The 21,827-nt window shown below is 47.0% G+C and overlaps 1 protein-coding gene across 1 annotated transcript in view; it reads left to right on the forward strand.

The window, feature by feature from the left end:
* Positions 1-424: 424 nt before the first annotated feature.
* PYGB (glycogen phosphorylase B) overlaps positions 425-21,827 on the forward strand; it is a 45,037-nt gene continuing 23,634 nt past the window's right edge. Inside the window, exons 1-4 of the mRNA XM_028725006.2 lie at positions 425-930; positions 19,217-19,318; positions 20,637-20,715; positions 21,257-21,360. Coding sequence (XP_028580839.2) covers positions 688-930; positions 19,217-19,318; positions 20,637-20,715; positions 21,257-21,360 — 528 coding nt within the window. The 5' untranslated portion in view covers positions 425-687. The remainder of the gene's footprint in view (positions 931-19,216; positions 19,319-20,636; positions 20,716-21,256; positions 21,361-21,827) is intronic.

Here is a 21,827-nt window from a genome sequence, read left to right on the forward strand (position 1 = left end):
ACGAGATGGTTGGATAGTGTTCTCGAAGCTACCAGCATGAGTTTGACCAAGCTGTGGGAGGCAGTGGAAGACAGGAGTGCTTGGCGTGCTCGATGAGACGGAGACGACTAAACGACTAAACAACAAGACTGCATAAAAATTTCCCTACTTCTTTTGGTGTCTTTGGGGGTCAGTTTTTTCCAGGAACTCTGTTTGGCAAATTGCATTATACCATTGATCCATCGTTAATCACTGTAACGATTTCCACCATGTCCCGGCAATAGTGGTTCTTGCAGCGGTTAACAGACGCGTTACGAGTTATTAGACTCGTCTTATCCTCCCGCGCAAAAGAAGCTGGATGCCTTCGTCTTGTTTTTGAAAGCCTTTCAACCTCCCTCCGCACCGCGCAGGCGCTGCCGCAGCGAGTCCCGGTCCCAGTGGGCGGAGGATAGGCGCTTGCTCGCTGCTTCCCTTGCATCCCACCCCCTCTGATGCTCTCAGCCAGGGCGCCTCCCCACGCAGCAGCCGCTGCAGGAGGAAAGCCGAGGAGAGAGGAGGGAGGGGGAAAAGAAGGAAAACACTTCTGCCTCCAGGCCCGCCTTTGCCCGGGAAACTGAAGCCGGCGCTGCGCCATCATCGGCCAACGAGCAAAGCTTCCCCAAGCGAGCGACTCTCCCTTTGCAGCAGCGGGCGCCTAGACGAGCCAGGATGGCCGTTCCCTTGACCGACAGCGAGAAAAGAAAGCAGATCAGCGTGCGGGGCATCGCCGGCCTGGGCGACGTGGCCGAGATCAGGAAGAGCTTCAACCGGCACCTGCATTTCACCCTGGTCAAGGACAGGAACGTGGCCACCCCGCGGGACTACTACTTCGCCTTGGCGCACACGGTCCGCGATCACTTGGTGGGGCGCTGGATCCGGACCCAGCAGTATTACTACGAGAAGGATCCCAAGGTAAGGAGCTGCGGGGTTGCCTCCCCTCCGGCGCCGCCGCAGCTTCCACTGCAGGCAGAAATGCGTTGGATTCCTCGCCCTCTCCAAAAACCAGGCGCAGCCTCTCTTTTGCTTCCACCCGCGCGCTAACCGCGCAAATCTCTCCCCGTTTCGCAGAGCCGAAGGCAGGCCTTGCCGGCTCTGGAAATGCCACCCTCTGCTGGCCGACGGTTGCCTGCGCGTGTGTTTTGCCTTTTTGCCCGCGCTGCTGCGCTTTCCTTGCAGGGAGACGGTGCGCCAAGAAGCCGCTGGAGCGTGGCGCGGAGAAGGAATCCCATTTCCCATAGGCAGCAAAGCGGGAGCCTAGCAAAGGAGTGCAGGGCCCGTCGCAAACTCCAGGTCCGCATTGCAATCAATGGGAAATCTCTCTCTTCCACCCCGTGTGTGTGTGTGTGTTTAGCAGCCGTGGATTTGCGGCAGTGGATCTGCAACCATAGTGATGTCGACTTTAGCCACTGTGATGGATGTCTCTGTTAGCCCTTTGAAAAAGGAGGGGTATTCCTGGGCAGCCGAAATTAAGGGCGCAGCGAAAGAAGATGCTGCCTGTTCATTAAGGGAAGGGCCCTCCGAGATTCGTTTTGTTTGCTGGCCCTGGAGGCTTCAAAGCTTTCCTTCCTCCTGGTCTTCAATCCTACATTGAGCAGCATTACACGGGGAGATCCCTTCTGCTGAGTCAGACCTTTGGTCCGTCTGGCTCAGCATCTCCTCTGAGTGGCAAGCGGCTTTCCAGGATTCAGCTAGATAGAGGCTTTTCCTGCCCTACATAGAGATGCTGGGGACTGAGCTGTAGGCAAAGGAGGTGCTCTGTTGCTTGTGTTACCTAGTCTTGCTCTGATAAAAACAGGAAATTCAGATCCCGTTCTGATAAGAGATGATGAGCTCGTTTGGGGGCTGTACTACTTCATAATGTAGACAGATATTATTGAATTCTCCCCCCCCCCCCCGTGGCGAGGACAACAGCAACACTATGCATGGGAAACTAGCAGCTGAATGTGCAATTTATACAGGTCTTCTCAGAAATAAACTCCGCTGAGTGCAATGGGATTTATTTCTAGGCAAGTGTGTATAGGACTGCAGCCTAAGCTCCTTGCTGCTGTGCTGCCTTTCTGTGGAGGTGGGGACCCTCTTGTTTGGGCAAGTATTGCATTCTGGAGTGGTGCCAACCAGACACAGGTACACCATGTCCTTGAGAAATAAGCCTACATGATCAAGAGTTAGGAACATAAGGAGCTGCCTTATATCATGTCAGAACATTGCTCCATCTAGCTCAGTAATATTGTCGACACGGACTGGAAGAAGCCAGCCCTAGCAGGAGATGTCAGCCATTGAACCCGGAGTTCATTGAATCTGCATGCAAAGCAGATTGACTGCCGCTGAGCTGCGGCCCCTCCCCAGAACGCTATCATTTTCATGTGTAATGCTTGTTGCGTCGACATTCCCTTCCTTTTTGCAAGTTTTTCTACGTCCTGGGCAGCAGCCAACAGCAATCTGAAAGCTCTTGGTTGTGTGGGTGATATCACCCAACTCACAAGAGCTGCTAAACTGCCTCTGTCTGGGCTCACAAGTAATGCTAAACAATAGTTTAGCTATCAAACCATAGCCAATAACTGATACTTAAGGCTCTCGGCTGGGTTTGCATGTCACACGACTACTTAGTTGGCATCCATCTGTCTTGGGATATGCCAGCCCATGGTTTATTAACTATGATTTATTTAAGCTAAAGCAGATCCATAGTTACCAGTGGCTACCGGTCTAGCTGGGTTTTTTTGCCCTGGGTGAAGCCTCCAGAGGGGTGCTATTGAGGCTCCCAGCCCATGTGTGCCAAACTGGGTCTTTGACCCAGGTGAAATAAAGCCTGGTTTCACCCCTGCCTAAAGGCTAAACCATAGTTTAACTAAGGCTTAATTCAACCAGGGATGGGGGAAGCTCACACCTGCAGGCCATCCAGCAACTGGTATTCAGAAGCATTGCCACCTCTGACTTTGGAGGCAGAGCGTAGCATTTTCAGAACTTCTGTGTTTTTTGCTCTACTGTGCCGGCATACGTTTTGTTGTTCCTGGCTTTATGAATATATGCATACCTTCCAGTAGCACCTTAAAGACCAACTAAGTTAGTTCTTGGTATGAGCTTTCGTGTGCATGCACACTTCTTCAGATACCAATCTGAAGGTGCTACTGGAAGGAATATTTTTGTTTTGACTATGGCAGACCAACACGGCTACCTATCTGTAACTGAATATATGCATGTATGTGTTTTTGAGCTGTGAGTGGTTTCATTCTGCTCATTTTTATAGTTCTTGTTGATTCTTCTCTAAAGGCTTTTGTCTTTTATTGCTAACCAATAAACCACTTTGTTTTAACTGGGTGGCATCCAAATGATGTTAAGAAACAAAGAAGGAGTTCCCTCATAGTCCAGCATCTTTGGATCGTTCAGAATCGTCAGTGATCGAGGAAATTCATTTGAAGCTGACAAAAGTGATGAAGGGCAAAGCCTTGGCAGGTAGAAAACATCCAAGCAGGTTATAACCAAGGGACCCGTTATTTTCTGTTGGTCCACAGAGTCTAGAAATCAAAGGCATGCCACTTCTAGCATGAAACAGAACTTCATTGTCAGCTGTAGGTTGAATTGTCCTTTGTGAATTTTGTCACATCTACAGTTCATTTAAAACTCTCTTGTGCTACTTTAACAGTCATGGCTTCCCACAAATAATCCTGGGAACATATTTGTTAAAAGTGCTGGGAATTGTAGCTCTGGGGAAGATCTCCTACCAACTCTCAGCACCCCTAACCAATGATTCTTTGGGAGGTGCCATGGCTCTGGAAAGAGATAGGAGATGTAAGGATATGACCAGAATCTCTCTCTTCTTCCCCCCCCTGAAACGATCTCTGATGAAAATGTCTTCATTGGTCCCGAGCTTACCAGGGCAGCCATTTTGTTTCTTGAGGTGACCCTGAGTTCCAGTGTTCCGAGAAAGAATAATTTTGCTCGTGTCACCCTTTCTACACAGCTAATTTTTATTGCCCTTTTCTCTGCCTTCTCCAGCTCTGCATTAATGGGAACATAACTCGTTGTTTGACAAGCCGCCACCGCAGTCCCTGCCATCCTTTAGCAACAGGCAATTCCAGAACGACAGGAATCAAATTAGGTTCCAGTCACGACATCTCTAGCAAAATGAGCCTCGTGCAGATCAGCAAATGGCACATATACCCACCCCCAAGTCAAGGTGCATAACACCCAAAGCCAACCAAAGTTATTTTGGAACCTGAGGCAGAAAACCCCACAGATATATGCCTCCTCTGTCACATGGCAAGAAGTACTTACCTTTCAGGTTTTGAACCAGAGGGTATTTATTCCAGAAGCACTACAAGACCACTTTAAACAGACATGGCCTCCCCACAAATAATCCTGGGAACTGTAGTTTGTGAAGGGTGCCTAGAGTTGCTAGGAGACCCCTGTTCCCCTCACAGAGCGACAATTCTCAGAGTGATTTCTGGCCAAGGATTTCAGGCGGAGGATGCCATTTTGTCTATGGCTTCATTCTCCAAAGATGTCTCTTAAGTGGTTATTAAAATATCGCCAAAAATACCAGGGGGGGAAATCCACATTTTTACAGCAGCACAGAAAGATTAGATAAGATCCTCTTAAACATCAGTGTAAATCCAAAGTAACTAATTCATGAGGACTATATTAACTATTGGCAGACCGAAATACAGCAGAGGCAACTTGCCCCACCTCCCAGATATCCAAGCATTTATTTATAGGTAGCCTCAGCACTCTCATCTCTGCTGCTATCTCGGTGACTTAAGCTCACTATGTGATAAAGAGTGAGGCCTCCAATTGCCCATCTTTAATGAAGGCTAACTTGGCATCTTTGGGGTTTTGTGGCCTCTCACCTTTATGTCTTCCTGTCGTGTACCTTGCTCGGAGCTCTGAGTTTCGGAGTGGCATCTGCTGTCCACAGACCATAGCAGAACAGAGTCCTAAGTAGTCATGGAAACCGTTGCAGCTTTCCTAGCACGCTCCATTTAAGCACGGTCCGTGTACAGCCTGATCCTAGGGATGTTTGCACAAGAAAATACCTGGGGTTACCAGCTGATCAGAAGGAAAAAGACAGAACAGAACATCCTGGCCTGCATCTGACCCTTCAAGGGAAATCAACAAGGGAAGCTTTTTTGAGTTGTACATCAGGGGTGGGAAACGTCAGACCCAGGGACCCTCCAAGTTTCTCTCTCTGTCCTTTGGGTCTCTCGCCACACCACAAACCCCTCCCCAAAGCTGCATCCTCTCACCCCAGGTCTCCGTCCAGCCCTCCATCACACCCTCCTTTTTGCCTGGCTGGGATTTATCATTGAACTCTGATAATGCCTCTTGCGTGCCCGGATAGCGGATAATAGATTGGGTGAGAGAGGGGGGATAGAACAGGGGCCACCAACCTGGCACAAGTGAGTCTTTCAGGGGCACCCTCAGCCAGGGTCCCCAGGCTAAATGCTTTTTTCTCTCTTTTTTAAAACTAAGTCTCTAGTGTTCCTAGAAAAAAAGTTATGAATCAAAAGGTGCAGGTACCCTTCTAAGTGATTTCTATGAAATGACCCCAGGAAAGTGGGTTTAGGATTGCAGCCGCTGGCTGGGCTTTGCTTTAGGGGTAAAACAGACTTCTTGTGCCTTTAATGGCTGTGTGGCAGGCAGAAATTCAACAGGCTAGGCCTTTTCCAGTATGCAAATGCCATGGCAGAAAAAGCTGCACCTGTTCACATTATTTGCAGGCGCTTTACATGCGTGGACACTGATATATTTTTGAACCCTCCACTTGTGAAAGAGGATACAACTTTGCATGTCAGGATGCATATGCAGATTTTGCAAGAGGGGCAGAGAGCTCAATCCACATACAGAAAACCCTGTTGGCATCCCTGAGCATGTGTGTGCATGAGAGAGACAGAGAGAGATCTGAGGGAGAGGGGTTGGAGTGGGGTGTATTACCTTGTATATTTTTCTTAGTCCTCAGGAATGCTCTGTTGTTAGATAGCACCAGCATCTTTGTGTGAAAGATTGATTTCCACAATTGGGACTAGCAGGACATGGCAGCCATTTTGTATTATGTCATTCCCCCATGCCAGCCATTTTGTGGGAGGTACCCACAGCACTCTCTCAAAATATGCCCACTGGTCCAAAAAGGTATGTTGGTAACTCTTTGTGTAGAAAACAACCAGCTGTACAAAGAGGGGGGGAAATATTTGTTGCCCTGCCCATTTCCCCCCCTCTGGCTCTGCCCACCACTGAAATGTGGCCCCTGGGAGGTTGCCCAGAAGGGAATCTGGCCCTCTGGGTGAAAAAAGGTTCCCCAACTGCTGTATTTGATCATCTGCAAATGGGTGCAGACCAAACTGCTTTCCACAGGCTGGTTCAAAGGTTGACAAAACTCCTGAGTAACAGTGCAGTCCTAGCCATTTCTCTAGGAGAGAGGAAAATTCAATGGGACTTATTCCCAGGTAAGTGGGGCTAGACCAGATTTTTTTCAATGAATCCGGGGACACTTTTCAACTTCAGTAGGAATGATAGGATTTTGTCAGGGGACTGATTTGTAAATCCGGAGACTGTTCCTGGGAAACGGGGACGTCTGGTAACCTTAGGCTAGGGTTACACCTTTAGAAACATAATTTGGTACCATTATCAGTCTCCGTGGCTCAGTGGCAGAGCATCTCTTTGTATGCAGAAGGTCTCATTTGCCTCCATCTCCAGGAAGGGCTAAAAGAGAGTTCCTGCCACTCAGCATACAAAGCTGAGTTAGATGGACTCCGTATAAGGGAGCTTTCTGTGCTGTGCTTGAAATCTGCCTGACATAAATGGATCACAAAGTCTACAGTGAAAAAATTGTCTTAGATCTGCTACCCTGCAGGGAGTTCTTTTGAGTTGACCTGTCACTAGAGCAATTCAGGCCATCGTTGTTGTTTTCACACAACAGAGAATAAAACAACAAACGGATGGATGAATCCTTTCGTCTGAGGTATACAAAGGACCTATGACAGCCTGGTCCCTGGGCGTCCTGGATCAATTTCACATTTGTGCCATTGGATACCATCTGGCAGACATAAACAGCACTGCAAAAACTGAAGTCGTCATGGTAGTCGTCTTTGCAGAAAGAAGCCAGATTTGTCAGTTGAAATAATCTGGAATTCACGGCTGGGAGGTTTTCGAACCACGTTCTAGAAAAACACTGGATTTTACTGGCAGAGCCATAGCTCTATGGTAGAGCATCTACATTTGCATGCAGAAGTTCCTACATTCAATCCCCAAGTAGAGATTAGGGATAAATTCCTTCCTGAAATCCTGGCATTGCTGCTGCCAGCCGGTGTAAGCAATACTGAGCTTGACTGACCCAAGCTTCCTATGGCAGCTTCCTTTGTTCCTAGCTTTTCAGGGGTTCCTTGTTGAGCTGATCAGGAATGGCAAATGAGTTTCGTACTTGCTGCCTGTTAATCTTCCCCTACGATGTGCACCCAGGAGGGAATGTCTGGCTGTACTCCAAAGTGCACACTTGGTTCATACACAAAACGTTTTGCTGCCTGAGGCAAAGGACAAGACGGCGACTCCTCTCCATTCCACATACCAAACCTGGACAGGACTGGTAGCTGAATGACTGGGACCTGGAAGATCAAGGTTCGAGTCCCCACTCAGTCATGAAGCTCGCTGAGTGTCCTTGAGTCAGTCACTGTTTCTCAGCCTAGCCCTACCTCCCAGGGTTGTTGTGAGGAGAAAATGGAGAGCGGTAGAACCATGCATGAACTCCATTGGGGAAATGTGGAATATAAGTATAATAATAATAATAACAACAACAACATTGGGGGGGGGTAGCTTGCAGCACCTTATCTGAGGCAGCAGGGCAGCTAAGGGCACCCCTAGCGCCTATGGGTAAGACAGCCCTGGGTGGTACCTTGCCTCCCTAATGGTAGGGCTGGCCCTGTTTCTATATAACACCGTGGGCCAGAGACAATGTCAGCAGACGGCGTTCTTGGGCAACTCCTGAGGAACCTGCCACTGCAATGCAGCCCCTTTTCTGGTGCTCCTCTGATGACTGCCTCACAGCTACCATTGTAGTTACCCACAATGCCCTGCTGTAATACCATACTGCCAAATTTTTCTTCAGGTAGGCCCCAACTGTCCCATGCACCCAGAAAAATAAATAGGAGGAAGAGAGGGGTTGCCTGCCCTCATGAGGGAATCCCCACTAGCGGGCCTTGTGCTGAGGCGCCCATTGGAGAATGTGCACCAGCCCTGGCCGTGTTAGTGCGCAGCAGGACAAATTAGGCCCCATCTTCATTATACATTTAAAGCAGCATCATGCCACTTGAAAGAGTCGTGGCTTCCTCCAAAGAATCCTGGGAAGGGTGGTTTGTTAAGGGTGCTGAGAGGTGCTAGGAACTGCAGTTCCCAGAGTTCATTGGGAAGAGAGATTGACTGTCAAACTACTCTGGGAATTGTAGTTCTCTGGGGTCTAGGTTTCCTGATTTAAGTGAGTATTTACCTTAGAATGCACCTTCAAATCCTGTACCATTGTTCCCTCTTTGCTCACACACCCCCTGTCAATAAAGATTTACACCAGTTTAGGTCCCATTATGCAGCTGTCTTTTTATAAAAACAGAAGGCGAGCTCTGCTGGAACAGGTACAAATTCTGTCTAATCCTGCATCCTGCTCCTCACGGTGACCAAACAGATGCATTTCCTGTAGCAGGAAACACTTGTTTAAAAAGTTAAAAATCCTTGTGTTCTGCAGTTGTTTTTAGATTGCTAATATAGATGGTGTTTACAATTGCCTGGTACTTTTTGAAAGTATTACACTGAGGCTTAATATCACTTGGTATCAACGGGCCACTCTCAGGCTAATTGGCTCTATAAGGTTGTTGTGAGGCAGAGAGCCACTGCAGTTTTGAGGAAGTTTTTTTCCTCTGTGTGGTTGATTAAATGTCTCCTTGCTGTGTACAAGGTCTGAAGAAAGACAAAAACCTCTTTGTTTACTTCTCAAATTAGACGCTGTGTTTGTTCAGTTTTGCCAAGATCTTTTTGCCTTCTGGACTCCGTCTGTGTCATGCAAATGACTTTGCTAATGCGGAAGATTGCAAGACTAGCCCAAGGTCACCTAATGAGCTTCATGGCTGAGCGGAGATTTGAACCAAGGTCTCTGCAGCCCTGGTCCGATACTCACACCACTATACGCAAGTCACCTCTTGACATTGTAATCATCTTGGGGGTGAAGAATTTGAATTTATTTAAATAATAAAGTGATGAAACATGCATGTGCAATCTCCCCTTTAGCAAGGAACAGATAGTTTTTAAATGTGTATACTTATGTGTCATTGGGAATCTATTCTTTGGGGGAAGCCATCCATCATGGATGCTTTAGTTGAGATTCCTGCATTGCAGGAGATTGGACTAGATGACCCTCAGGGTCCCTTCCAACTCTCCAATTCTATGATTCTATGAATCTAGAATCTGTGGCCCTCCAGGTGCTGTTGGACACTACTCCATCAGCCATAGATAGCAGAATCATTGCTTGGGGATGATGGGTGTTGTAGTGCAATAACCTCTGGAGGGCCACAGATTACTCATTCCTGACTCAAGTTGTTCATTTAACTATCAAATGGAAAAGAGTTATGTTGCGGGGTGGGGGGTGGGGTGTCAAGAAATGTGGAAGGCTGTGGTGCCTATTTTCAGGAACAATTCCTCCTGCAATTTTCCAAGTAGATGAGAGTCTGCTAAAAGTAAACCCCTTTTTCTCCTTTATGCAAATGTTAGAGAGGCACTTAACATTATCTACATGGATTCAGCAGAACAGTGCTATTAATATTTTTGGAGCTGGCAACTGGTTATCTCAAGGGAACAAATATGCTTCACCATTCCTCTCACGGGAGTATTGCCAGGAAAAGAAGTTAAGAAGGGGTGTCCAACCGCATTCTTTTTCCAAAAAGTTCTGTAGAAGTGTCAGAGTGCAGGGAAACATACAGCAAATGTGTGAGGAAGAAGAAAGCCCCATAGTTTTCAGAATAATAAAAACCAATCCATTAAAAGAAAAATGATCTGGAAAGTTTCCAAGAGAGATCTTGTCTAGCTCTCTGTGGTAGGGTGAGGGTCTGGACCATGGAAGGACTACTTAAAATTAGGGATGGGCAACCTGTGGCCCGCCATTTGTTGTTGGACTCCAATTCCCATGAGCTCCAGACAGCATGGCCAGTGGTCAGGGGTTATGGGAGCTGTAGTCCAGCAACAACAACCTCTGGCAGGCCACAGTTTCTCCACCCTTGACTTAAGTGGTCTATCCTGCCAAACCGGTCTGGCTTTGTTACATAAAGTAGCAACCAAATACCCTTCTTTTTGTTAAATCTCCTGCAGCTGGACTTTTCTGGAAGGAAAGAGCCATTCGGGAACTTAGCTCTCTTCCTCCCTGTGGGTGATGATGCCATGAGCTTCCTTTTATGAGGAAGCAAGTTTAGATTTAGGAGAGAGCCTAATAGAAGGGTTGAAAGCTGTATGATGCGCTAGGACAGGGGAGGCAACCTAAGGCCCGGGGGCCGGATGCTGCCCAATTGCCTTCTCAATCCTGCCCATGGACAGTCTGGGAACCAGTGTGTTTTTACATGAGTAGAATGTGTGCTTTTATTTAAAATGCATCTCTGGGTTATTTGTGGGGCATAGGAATTCATTCATTACCCCCCAAAAAAATATAATCTGGCCCCCCACAAGGTCTGAGGGATGGTGGACTGGCCCACGGCTGGAAAAGGTTGCTGACCCTTGCGCTAGGACCTCTGAAGGACCTGGGTGCCTCCTCCAACCAGTATAAACCTAATGGGGAGCAGGATCAATTGGAGTGTTAATACTGTGAAGATTCAATTATGCTTAGTCTGTGTCATGGTTACTGGCCTGAATCTTCTCCTGGCTCAGAGCTAACCTCAGAAAGGGAGGAGACATTGTCTTGGAGAATGGTTGTCCCATGCTCCAGGACTGTCAAGGCCAGAGGGTGTGGCTTTGCCCAATTTCTCAGACCCAGAGGGCATGCCCCAATGCAGCCCTCACTGCATCCATGCTATAGGAACCAGATGCTGCACAACCAGGCAAGTGTCCCTTTAACAGAGAGCTCCTCAGAGGGAATGGAATTAACAGTAGATCCGGATCAGCCAACAACCTTCAGAAGCCCTCAACATGCCGCTAAGACAACAGCTCTCCTTAGGTGAGTTCCAGCTAGAACTTGCTACAGAGAGCTGTCCAGGGTCCTGACGGATTGTGCTCTACCTTGTCTGTTGTGATCAGGGAGAACCTCCCTTCACTCTTCTCTATAGGTCTTGGCTTTGATCTCTTGGATGTGACTCTGCTCTTCCAGATGTTACCCTATTCTTAGAGTGATTCACTGCGTGGCCCAGCCTTCCCTGGGTCCCTTGAGCCAAACTAGGGCACAACAGCCTGTATATATCAGCAGAGGATTCTTTCCCCACCATTTTTTGGTCCAGTCACCAACCCACCAACGTTCCTGGTCTGTATGTTGCATTTATGGCAAGATGGAACAACAGGAAGAAGGCATGTTGGAAAGAAGGAGACTCATGGCAACCAGTGCTAGGAAACTGTCGCTAGGAGAGAGGGAAGGTGGTTGGAAAAGGATGGGAAGGGAGGAGAACTGTCCAAGTCGATTATTTTTGGGAGAAATGAAAGGGCAGGGAGAGCCCTATCAGCCTGGATGAGGAACCCGTGGTTTCATAAGTCACACAGTCTGCTGGAAATTCTTGGTTTGCTGCCTAGCAACCACAGGGCCTGTGTCTTGATCTCTTAAAAGAGGGCCTTCCTCAGGATCAGCCATCTCAGACACTACAGTCAGCAGGAGAGGCCCTCTGAATACATGACCCATGACAGGGCCTTCTTGGTGGTGGTTGCTTATTTGTGGAATGCCCTCCTTGGTGAGGTGCACCTGTCTCCCCTGTTACTAACGTCCACGAGGAATTTAAAAGCATACCCAGGCATTTGATGGCTCAAAGATAGAGGCCCTGTAGCTGAGGATAATCACACAGCCTGTGATAATCTGCTGGTGTTTAGTGGCCTCGAGATGGTTAACAGAATAAAGTGGGTTAACAATATTTTGTTTTTAAATGGAACGGACTGCCACTTAGATCAACTACAAAGCCGGATTCAAGATCACTGGAGCAAGAAGAAGCCTTTTGTTCCTGCTGTTCCCCCAAACCTGTCTGTTCAAGTGAATGATGACTCATCTTCACCCTTCTATTCTTTCACTCAGCTCTTTCACCTTGGACAATGAGGTTTGCCTCTCTTGGCTTCCATCAGCTTTGCAATCAAACACTCTTCCAGCTTCCCGGACCTTTATTTAAGTACAAGGTGGCGTCAGTATTGTTGCAATGCCAGGCCTTTCTCAAAAATCGCAAAAATGCTTTGGGGAAAAGTAAACGTACACATTCAGGCTTACACTAGTGTGAGCGAAGGCTTGTTCTGTTGCAACATGCTTGTTGCGTTAGTTCATAGAATTGTGGTCTAGTCCAATCCCTTGGACTGCAACTGACAGCTGCCAGTTTGTGCCAATCGTGACGGACAGGACCATGGCAGAGGGGCAGAAGCATGAAGTGCAGGCCCCAGTTCATCTTTAAAAGCCATGGGAAAACCCTCACTCCTGTGTTGTGCATTAGGAATTCAAGAGGTTGTTGGCCACCCTGCCAGATCCACATTCCTCTGTCTATGCTTCAGCAACGGTGAAGATTTTGGGGGACATTGGGCCAAATTCCAACCTTGGAGCAAGAGGGCGAGTTGCCCCCTTGCAAGATAGATAAAACTTTATTCGCATTAGCCAATGGCCATAGCAACAGTAAAACATTACAGTATATGCAGAAAAGGAAATTTGATATAAGAGCACAATTTAAAATCCTGAATCAGCCGTCAGTTAGTGGCACTTATTCTGATTGCCCCTGCTATGAACCTAGCAACCTTTGCTGTTATCTGCTCATTTTGATCTGATAGAAGACATTTTTCTGCCCCCTTGCAATGTTTTTCGGATGTTCTCTCTGGACCCTACGCTCCACTTGGGGGCTTTCTGGAGGCACCTGATTGTCCTCTGCAGGGGAACAGGATGTTCCTACTAGCTGCTGCTTTGGGCTGAGCTAAACAGGGCTTCTCTTACATTCTGATAGGGCAGAACCCACAATCCATTTCCTTCAGAACAGTCCTATTAAAATCATAAGCATTGCTGCAGAACTAGTGGAGCGTGGGTTCTGTGGTCATTTATCTTTTTTAAAGCAACTTACGCTGCAGTTTCTTAAAGAGACCTACATGGTACAAAACTTTAATGCATCCATTTTGCCGCTGGGCAGTGTACTCATTTCCTGACCTGAGACAAACCAGACCTCTCGGTAATAGTCCTAAATCCTCTTTTGTCTGGAGTCTCCCATTACTTCAGACTAGGTCTGCTGCTGCTCAGTGTACAAAGGGGCCAACAAACATGGCCATCACGGTAGAATTGCAGAGGATCATCTAGTCCAACTCTCCCTGCAATGCAAGGAATCTTTTTGCCCAATGTGGGGCTTGAACCCTTGACCCTGAGATTAAGAGTCTCAAGGCTCTACCAACATCATGATTGACTGATTGATTTTACGATGGCAGTGCCTAGGCTACAAGGGAGGAATGTGCCATTTGCTACTATCTTTGCTGCCCAGTAGTTTATCAGCAACGGTATCCAAATAAGCCTTACAGTAGGATTTTCATCAGAGTATATATGTGTGATTTGGACCATCTAGCTTACGTACTTGCCCACAGTTTCCTCCATGAACAAGCTGCCTTATACAGAGACAAGCACTGACTGCCAGTGGCGCTCTAAGACAGCCTTTGCAATGTTGTACCCTCCAGTTGCGTTGAACTACAACTCCCATCAGCCCCGGCCAGCACGGCTGGGGCGGTTGATACTTACTTCGTACAAATTACAAGGGTGATTAGCATGCCTCACAGCAAAGATGTGTGCAAACATCAGTCTTGCAAGCTGGGCATGTAAAAGAAACATTTAAGAACTAAGAAGAGCCCTGCTGGATCAAAGCAAGATTCTGTCCAGCATCTTATTTCTAGCTGTACTTGATCCAGCGATGCCTATGAGATGTTCACAAGCAGGGTATAATCCTCCCATTTAGTGGTCATGACTAATAGCTACTGATAGGCCTTTCTTCATGGGATGGTAAAACTATTGCCTAACAGTAGGGACCCTGAACTGCAATTCTATGCATGTTTACTCAGAGGTCCGGCTATGTTCGGTGAATCTTACTTACAGGGAAGTGTGTGTATAGGATTGCAGCCTTTGCTCTTGGAAATGGGAACATTCATGGAGCAAGAGACCCAACCCAAGTGCAGGATAAACAATGTGAGCCAACACTGCCATTGCTTTTGGTGCGAGGTACCGTAATAGGGATGCGGGTGGCGCTGTGGGTTAAACCACAGAGCCTAGGACTTGCCGATCAGAAGGTCAGTGGTTTGAATCCCCACGACGGGGGTGAGCTCCCATTGCTCGGTCCCTGCTCCTGCCAACCTAGCAGTTCGAAAGCACGTCAAAGTGCAAGTAGATCAATAGGTACCATTCCAGTGGGAAGGTAAACAGCGTTTCCGTGCGCTGCTCTGGTTCGCCAGAAGCGGCTTAGTCATGCTGGCCACATGATCCGGAAGCTGTACGCCGGCTCCCTTGGCCAATAAAGCGAGATGAGCGCCGCAACCCCAGAGTCGGCCACGACTGGACCTAATGGTCAGGGGTCCCTTTACCTTTACCTTTTACCGTAATTGCTAGTGTAACTTGCACCAAACACTGACATGTCGTAGAAGGTAATCAAAAAGTGTGACAGTGAGTGAGCAACAGAAAGGGATTTTCACTCTCAGGCTCCTTCCTGGTTCCTTCTGTGTGGTTCCTTCCTCCCCCATTCATCTTAGCTGAAAGCAAGACTGAGAGGTAATAAATATTTCAGAATTGCTTAAGTGTTGTTCTCCTTCCATTGATTTCCCTCCCCCAAAGAGGGATTTCTGCTTAGTCACTTATATCCTCATCCTCCAAGGACTCTCCTAAAATAAGATCCATTAAAATGAGTAGGCAAGGCTGTCAGAACTGTTAAGAAACACCAATTATTGAAGTTTCCCCCCCACAACTGACTATTCTGATCCTTAGAGCCAAATCTCCCTCCCGTGAAACGGTACCTTCTGGTGGTAGCAACATAAGAATAGTTGCCTTTTACTGAGTCAGCCCCATTGGTCCATCTAGCTCAATGCTGTCCACATTGACTGGCAGGGTCTCTCCAGGATTTCAGGCAGGGTTCTCTCCCAGCCATACTTGGAAGTGCTGGGGGTCAAAGCAGATGCATGCAAAGCAGATGTTTTGCCCTTGAGCTGTAGCCCCTTCCCCTTTCTAAAGAGGAGGCTGCCAGATAGATTGCCAAGGGAAAGAGAATTGTCACAGGTTGCAACGGGATGAGTACTGTTTTCATGTTTTCCGCCCCGCCCCCGGTGAGTCTATGTTTGTGTGTGTGTTTTTTAAACTTGTGTACTCAGACTTTAGAGTGTTAAGACAGGCCTGACAGGTGAAAACCTGGAGTTCAGGCAACTTCTTTGCCAGTGATTCTCACCTGGAAAGATCCATGTTAGAGCTGCCAGCTCACCACCTTTTTCTGACCTCTGGATTACCCTGTCAGTTATACTTTGCCATCTGGGGCACATTGCCAGTCAGTGTGGAAAAAACAACCACCCAACCCTGATCCAGGGCAGTGTGTTTACAAAAAAATAAAGTTGTGCAGGTTTTGTTTTTGTTTTTTAAATATAATTTTTATTGGATTTTCACATTTTTTAAAGACAGACATACAAAAATATGACAAAAACAAAACAAATATAATCTCAAAACCTTGTTTTCTTGACCTTATTCCCCGGACTCCCCCCCCACCCCCTCTTCGTACATCCCTATTCCCATAGTTGGCTCAGCAAGTTTTAATTTCTGCTCCTTAACTTATAATTGATATTTTTTGATATGTCTCTTCCTGATTAGCCCCATTTCTCTTATCCCCATCTCTTATAAACATTTAGATTCTTTCCTAAGGTCGGCCCAGGTTCCCTTCCACAGATTTCCCATTTTTAAATGTAGGCCCTATTCACCCAACCCAAAGTTCATCAACATTCTTACCCTTCTGCTTCCCCCTCCCCCCTTCCCAGGTTCTGGTCCCTTTCAAATAAAAGTCAGCCATAATTTTTAGCCTGGATTCCTCACGTCCGAGGCCTTTAAGTCTCTTTCAGTTCCTCTCTGTCGGTTTTGTTGGAAGTCTCCTTTATTGGTCATTGAATCTCGAAACAATCCATTCTCCGTCACTCCAATTTTTCTTCCCACCAGGATACTTGGTAACAACTGCTGCCCATAGTCAACCGGTCTTTCATATTCCAAAGGGAAGCCCCAATCATATTTCTTGTGTCCTTTAAGTTCTTGTATTCCAAATACTTCAGGGGCCCCCTCCTTCATCTTTAACATCTTTTGCAGAGTTGTAATCCATGTGATCCAAGAATCTTTTCCCTTGCTTTCCACCATTGTAGACTTTTTGTTGGTATTTTCGATTTGTACTTTCTCTTCTCCTTGCTCTCTTTCCTCCGATTCTTGAGATGTCGCTTCTGTTTCAGCTGCAGATTCCTTTCCTGTCAAATCCTTCATGCATTCAGCAGAGTTGCTTGTTTCTGAGGTCAAGGTCATAAGTTGTTTGCTCATAATCTGGCTCTGCTCTTGCAGTATTCCCACGAGAAAGAACATCCTGTTTATCTCTGCCTGTAATTTTCCTTCTGCAGCCATTGCAGTGACTTTGGAATCCCCCTAGAGGGATTCTGGTTATTTTGTAAACTTCTTCCAACAGTCCAAATCTTTTTCGTTTCTTTCTATCAAATCTCCAACAACTTTGTTTCAACTTATAGCACTTTTAGTTCAGAGAGATATCAGTTAAACTTTTAATCTGTCCCTTTGACAGCTCTTTTGACAGCTGTCAAAGTCTTTATTCCTCTTCACCAGACTCAAACACGGGACTCCCCCTGGTCCAGGGGGGGGGGATTTCACAAAAAATTTCTCCTCACTCTCCAGTACAACACTTCTTTTATTAAATCGTGGATGTTAGTTTCTTTAGTAGTACATAGAGGTATCCTTTCCGCCTTAGTTCTCCGGTCCTTGCTTAAAAATTATCTGTAATTAGGAGGGGGGTGCGGACTCCCTTTTAGCACGCCCCCCGGTCGTCTCGAATTCATAGGAGGAATTTCTTAAAGCCAAATTCCGTTTACTCACGGGTTAGTTTTTTCAGTCCAAATTTCCAGGAAGGAAGTCAGCGCTCTCCAGTCGTGGCTCACGGCTTCGCTCCACCGAGGTGTCGATCGACTCTCAGCGCCACACCGCCCTCCGTACCCTTTTCGAGGGTCGGGAGGTTGCTTTGGGCGCCCACCGAGTCTTCCCGTCCGCAGGCTTCAGCGCCTGCGGTTTCTGAGGGTCCCCGCGTCGCCGGCGCGGCAAGACCCGTCCTCCGTGGAGCCGAGTCCCTCCGCAGCTCGGAGGGAATCCGCCATTTCCCGATCGCGCTAACCCGGAAGTCCAGGTTTTGTTACTACATTTTTTTACCTGTCTTTTCTCAAAGAAGGTTAGGGCAGTGTGCATAATTCACACTAACACCATTTGATTTCACACAACAATTTTATGAAGTAGATTGTGCAAAGAGAGTGACGGGCTCAAGGTCACCCACAGAGCCTCAAGGCTGTTGTATGGATTAAAACTTGTCTCTCGTCATTCCTAGTCCAACACTCTTCGACCACTAAGCCACCCTGCAGAGTTCGCTTTGTGTTTTGTTATTTTCTCTGTTCCTTCTAATCACAGGGAGTGCTGGTCAAGGCAGCCATGCTGGGCATTCAAAGCTAGGAGGATAGGAAGATGTTTATACCAAGTCACACTCTTGGTCCATCTACGGTAGCTGAGGAGTGTTGACATCCTGATGACAGGACATCTCCTAGATTTCACGCAGGGGACATTCCTGGCCCTACCTGGGACCTTCTGCATGCAAATCAGGTCTTTGCAGATGAGCTCTGGCCTTTCCCCCAGAAAGCTCTGTCTCCTGACAACTGGAAACGTTATTTTATCCTCTTGAATTTTGCTTTACATTCTTCCTGTTGTCGAGCCTAACTTTGCATTGTAAGACCTAGAAACTTGCTTTTAAAAAAAGGAAAGAGAAGATGGTCCAGGATGCTGAAATCTGTGCCCCAATTCCATGTGTTTTTGGTGCTTTTGTGGAAATGTGCAGACACAGCGGCCTTGCAGTGCCCGCCAGAATTCATTGTCACTGTCACCACTACTCTAGTCTAGGAGCAGGTGAGGTGTGGTTGAAGTGTTGGACTAGGATTGAGAAGACCCCTTTTAAGAGCGATGAAGCTCCCTGGGTGACCTTAGGCTGTTCACTCTAAGCTACCTCGCCTAACCAACCTCACAGGATTGTTGAGATGACAAATCAGCCTAGGACCCTCGTACCTACGGGGCCACCTCTCCTGGTATGCCCCATGGAGGACCTTAAGGTCCATAAAGAGCAACACCCTAGTGGTCCCGGGCCCTAAGGAGGTCAGATTAGCCTCAACCAGAGCCAGGGCCTTTTCAACACTGGCTCCAGCTCTGTCTCATGAGACCAGGGCCCTGCAGGATCTGATTTCTTTCCGCAGGGCCTGTAAGACAGAGTTGTTCCGCCTGGCCTTTGGCCTGGAATTAACTTGATCCCCTCCCCTTCTCTCTTTTTCCCTTTTTCCTTCTGTGACAGAACTCCTACTTGGGGACTTCCCTGGCTTTTTTTCTGGCCCACGTAGGACCAGTTTGGATAGTTAGCCTTGGTGAAGACGACGTTTTTATCCCCAAAAAACTTTTTGAGTTTCTGCTGAAATGAGGCTGCATTTTAATGTTTTAATGTTGTATTTTAATCTTGTTTTTAAGTTGTATTTCAGTCATTTTGTTTTATATTTGGTGTTAGCTGCCCTGAGCCCGGTCTTGGCTGGGGAGGGCAGGGTATTAAAAATAAATAGATTTATTATTATTATTATTATTATTATTATTATTATTATTATTATGGAGAACTATGTTTGCTGGTGTGAGCTTGGTAAAAGTGGGATGTAAACTTGCTGCATTGGCAGTGTACAGATCAGGGGGTGACTCTCTTCGCTGCATATAAAATCCAGCTTTTCTTTCTCACTGCTTTCCTAGCGCATTTACTACCTGTCTTTGGAATTCTACATGGGACGGACCCTTCAGAACACAATGGTGAACTTGGGTCTGCAGAATGGCTGCGATGAAGCCATTTACCAGGTATGTTCATTCCTCCTTTGGAGGCTGATGCTTTTTGTGGATTCATCATCTGTCCTTTTTCTGATGCAAAAATTGTGGCACTCTGCCTAGGGGAATCTCACGTTGCAGCAGGGTCAGTTTAGTCTGAAAGCTTTCAGATTCTGAGAAAAACTAGGCAATGGAACAAGTTGCTAATGGGAGCCGTGGAATCGCCACTGGCAATCACATCCGTTAGATCAGTGTTTCCCAAACTTGGATCTTTTTTTTTTAGGACTACAATTTCCATCATCCTTTACCACTGGTCTTGCTAGCTAGGGATGATGATAGTTGTAGTCCAAAAAACAGCTGGCTGGTAAACTAGCCTAAGATTGTGGTTTCAGAGTCTGTTTTTATAGTCATATGCAAACCATGGTTTGCCAGATGGTATTGGTTCAGACATCACAATGAACTGTGGTTCTGCTGTGCAAACCACGGTTGGCTTTACATCCAAACCATCTCACTGTGGAGATGCACCATTTCTCTCCTCCTGCTCCTCCCTCTCTTTGTTTTTAATAAGTCTTTTTCTTCCAAAATACGCTGAATCTATTCTTTTTTGGCACCTGGGCCCAAACTACAATAATAGAGAGCCCATTAATTTTTACGGCCTACTTAAGTTCCGCTCTTAGCCCCATGGCATTGCTCTGAATGTTTATTGCTAAAAGGAGCATGACTCAAGGATTCCATTCCTTTTGGCAGAGCTACCAATGTGTTTTGTCCCCTGGGCAGTTACCTTATTATCAGAGTCTGGAATAGGATGAAAGCTTTGGAGGGAGTGTGGAAGAGCGGGAGAGAAAGAGACTTGCTTTGCTTGGACAACTACCAAGTCAGTTGGCTTTGAAGCTCAGATTTATCGCTGATCGGAACTCCTGACGTTTCTGTTTTCAGTTAAAACCAACGGCAGTGGGTTCCGATTCTGATCAGAGAAGCTATGGGAGCTGGATTAGCGCGCACACACACACACACACACACACACACACACACACTTCTCAAATCAGAATTGCTCCTGAAGCCACAGTTCTCCTTGTTGGGGAATAAGGTGGATGAGATGCATGTATAAAAACAAGTTTCAAGTCCAGATGCACATGTTGGCAAGAGTGATGGAGATAAACCATTGATTCTCCAGCCATGGGTGGCTACCACTGACAAAGATGTAGAGGTAACAACGGAACTGAATGGAGACCCCATTATCCATCCCCCCAGCCGTTGAGCTGGATACTTTCTTCCCACCAACCTTACTCAGAAGTAAGTCCTATTGAATTCAATGGAGTGTATTCATTGCTGTTTCTGCTTTTCACAATAGCTTGGGTTGGACTTGGAAGAACTGGAGGAGATTGAGGAAGACGCTGGCCTGGGCAATGGAGGACTGGGGCGTCTGGCAGGTGAGCCCTTTCTAAGCGGGCCTGGGAACGCCTCACTGTCCTACAGTGTGGTGTAGTGGTTAGAGTGTTGGACTGAGTTCAAATCCCCGCTTAGCCAAGAAGCTCACTGGGTGGCCTTAGGCCAGTCGCAGTCTCTCAGCCTAACCTACCTCACAGGGTTGTTGTGGAGATAAAATGGGGTGGAAGGGGACCAAGCACACCACCTTGAGCTCACTGGAAGAAAGGTGTTTAAATAAAGGAAAAGTATACCCACACCAACTGCCGCCACTGCTTTGGCTTTGTACTGTGCTAGATCTTGGTTTGTTTCTGTTTTTATTTTTATTAGGCATTCTGTGTTTTTTGTGTTGCATTTTTATGTTGCGAACCACCCTCAGATCTACGGGTACAGGGTAGTGTACAAATAATAATAATAATAATAATAATAATAATAATAATAATAATGTCTTAAACATGAGTCCCAGTGGATGGCGTTGGTAGAGTGGCTTTCCTGGACATTTGCTTCTGTCTGCTAATGAAATATTTTGGGCCCTTCCTCTTTTAGCTTGCTTTCTGGACTCCATGGCGACGCTGGGGCTCGCAGCCTACGGTTACGGAATCCGCTACGAATTTGGCATTTTCAACCAGAAAATCGTCAATGGCTGGCAGGTGCGTTAGTGAGAGAATTCTCGTTCCTTTTGGGCGGCTGCCGTTGTCTCGTTCCTAGAGATCACCACGCTTGGGAGGGCGGAAGATGCTTTATCGCTTGGGATGAGGCCTACCCAAGCATTTCGAGAGGGAGAGAAAATAGGTGTCTGTGTTCTGAGGAGGGATCTTGTGGCACAAGCATCAAGGACGTTTTGGAAGGGACGTTGCAGGTGTGGGAGAGTACAAAATCAGCCAATAACTGTGAAGGAGTGGAAGAGGCTGTACCCATACAGATATCAAAGGCAGTCGGCTGGGTAGATCACAGTTAAATATAGACAGCGGCTTTATAACTTTGGTTCTTTTAACTGAGATCCTTTGTCACTGAAGATACAGGGACTCGAACCTGGGACCTTTTGCATGCAAATCCTGTGCTCTACCACTGAGCTATGATTCTACCGGGTGTAAAGTGCATTGCTGATAAAATGACC

This window comes from Podarcis muralis, chromosome 3, assembly GCF_964188315.1.
Source record: "Podarcis muralis chromosome 3, rPodMur119.hap1.1, whole genome shotgun sequence".
NCBI classification, from domain to species: domain Eukaryota; kingdom Metazoa; phylum Chordata; class Lepidosauria; order Squamata; family Lacertidae; genus Podarcis; species Podarcis muralis.